The sequence below is a fragment of the Clinocottus analis genome, unplaced genomic scaffold, assembly GCF_023055335.1.
Source record: "Clinocottus analis isolate CAN_PGR_092001 unplaced genomic scaffold, fCliAna1.0.p SCAF_67, whole genome shotgun sequence".
NCBI classification, from domain to species: Eukaryota; Metazoa; Chordata; class Actinopteri; order Perciformes; family Cottidae; genus Clinocottus; species Clinocottus analis.
In genome coordinates, this window is record NW_027176226.1 from 282,501 (window position 1) to 285,000 (window position 2,500).

General features: G+C 46.5%; 1 protein-coding gene across 1 annotated transcript in view; it reads left to right on the forward strand.

The window, feature by feature from the left end:
- LOC137804851 (NLR family CARD domain-containing protein 3-like) overlaps positions 1 to 309 on the forward strand; it is a 9,341-nt gene extending 9,032 nt beyond the window's left edge. The window contains exon 12 of the mRNA XM_068604278.1: positions 151 to 309. Coding sequence (XP_068460379.1) covers positions 151 to 309 — 159 coding nt within the window. The remainder of the gene's footprint in view (positions 1 to 150) is intronic.
- Positions 310 to 2,500: the final 2,191 nt, after the last annotated feature.

Here is a 2,500-nt window from a genome sequence, read left to right on the forward strand (position 1 = left end):
CAGCAGTCACGATGCGTTCAGGGCCCTCAGCAGTCACGATGCGTTCAGGGCCCTCAGGAGAGACCCAGACTGGACTGCTCACTGACTGACAGCAGATGAAGGGTCTCTGGAGACACTGATCCGCCTCTTGTCTTCTTCTCCTCTCATCAGCTGGAAATGGTCAGCTTGGTCACCGTGGTCCTAATGACCCAGAGAGCACCAGGAGACGGGAGACTGGCCCCGCCCCTCCAGGAGACGGGAGACTGGCCCCGCCCCTCCAGGAGACGGGAGACTGGCCCCGCCCCTCCAGCTGGTTTGGTTCACTCCTGAGAACTGGAAAAAGGAAACAACAGCTGGAAATGATGTTCATGTGCTTCTCAAGAAAAATGACTCCAATCGGCCACACGGTGGCGCTGTAACTAATGTCCCACAATGCGAGTTCTTTCTGCTAAATTAATGTGCTGCATGTATTCTGGTGAGGAATGACAATCTGTGAGGGTTATAACAGGTGTAACCCCGGCGCTGTGAAACAGACCGGGTGTGTTTTAGTTGTCGTTGAGACTCCATGAAGCTTCATTCAACTCAATGAGTTACTGTTGATCCATCGGCGGTTAAAGAGCTCGCAGTCCTTTTGAATCCGTCATGATTTCACTTCTTTGTGTTAATAATGAACCGTTTATTCAGTGATGATCATGTATGTGATGTCATAATGTTTGATCAGCACGATTGGTACAAATGCTGAAGAGATGATCTTAGTTCAACATCCTGTGGTCGGATCGTCGTCAGAGGAGGAAACTGGTTGTGAGTGCAGATGCTGTAACCATGGTAACTGTTTAGGAGACTTCCTGCCTGACGATCCACCAGGAAGACCAAACAGGATCCTGAGAAATAAGTCTTTCTCTAATTTGCTTTTCATATTCCCCTTGTCATTTTATTTTTATTTGAAAAAAAACAACAAATAAAAGTGGTTTGTATTTTGTACATTCCAACCAAAGTCCAGTGTTGCTCGTCTCTGATGGCGTCTGCTGAGTCCTGAAGCCAGAGATCTGGTCTCTGATGGCGTCTGCTGAGTCCTGAAGCCAGAGATCTGGTCTCTGATGGCGTCTGCTGAGTCCTGAAGCCAGAGATCTGGTCTCTGATGGCGTCTGCTGAGTCCTGAAGCCAGAGATCTGGTCTCTGATGGTGTCTGCTGAGTCCTGAAGCCAGAGATCTGGTCTCTGATGGCGTCTGCTGAGTCCTGAAGCCAGAGATCTGGTCTCTGATGGCGTCTGCTGAGTCCTGAAGCCAGAGCTCGTCTCTGGCGATGGGCAGACAGAGGAGGATGTGAACAACAGACCTACAAGCTGAGGGCAGATGCTGTTGTTCACTCTGATTCATAAGTGCTGTGTTGATGCTCTGCGGGTTCCTCACATGGTGGTGCATGTGATCACAGGGCTCAGACATAACTGTTGTGTTTTGGGCCTTTAACCAACGTCATATCCTGATTCCTCTCCTCACCCGCAGGAAGTCAATGTTGAATTAACTTTGATGCTCTGCACACCACTGCAGTGGTATCCACATTCACACACATGTTTGTGGTCCAGGTGGTGTTTTATCTGGGCCCAACACCCGGTCGGTGTCAGAGACGTCGCTTGTCAGATGGTGTACTTCTACCACCTGTCCACCAGATGGCGTCATCTAACATCAATGAACTCCAGATCAGCTCTGTCACTTCCTGATGAGCAGCGGCACAGAAACGTCACAGAGCTGCAGGTCATCAACACGCTGTGCGCTCCTCCAGACGGACGTTTGTTTATGACTCATGGTATTTATGTATGTTTGAAGAGAGGGCTTCATGTCATTCATTATCTGGGCTTTAAATAAACATACAATTATTAATATAATCTGTAGTAGTAGAAGTGAGAAGAGCAGAAATGTAACAGAATGAACAGAAATATAGACAAACATCCAAACATCCATCCATCCATCCAAACATCCATCCATCCATCCGTCCATTTTCCGCTGCTTATCCGGGTCGGGTCGCGGTGGCAGCACCCAGCAGACCGACCCAGGCTTCCCTCTCACCCGCAACATGTTCCAGCTCGTTCTGGGGACCCCGAGACGTTCCCAGGCCAGCTGGGAGATATAATCCCTCCAGCGTGTCCTGGGTCTTCCCCGGGGCCAGGAGGCATCCGGATGAGATGAACCACCTCAGCTGACTCCTGTCGATACGAAGGAGCAGACAAACATATAATGTAGAATTATTGCTCAGTCTTTGTTGAGTGTGTTCATATAAAAATATATATTTCATACAGATACAAATGTCTAAATGTATCTTAACGTTTGTAATTATGTATATACATATTTATATGTATATCTTCTGTACACAGAAGATATACATATATATATATATATATATATATATATATATATATATATATATATATATATATATATATATATATATATATATATATATATATATATATATATATATATATATTCCTCCCCCGGCCAGCGGGGGCGCTGAGCAGCGCTGACT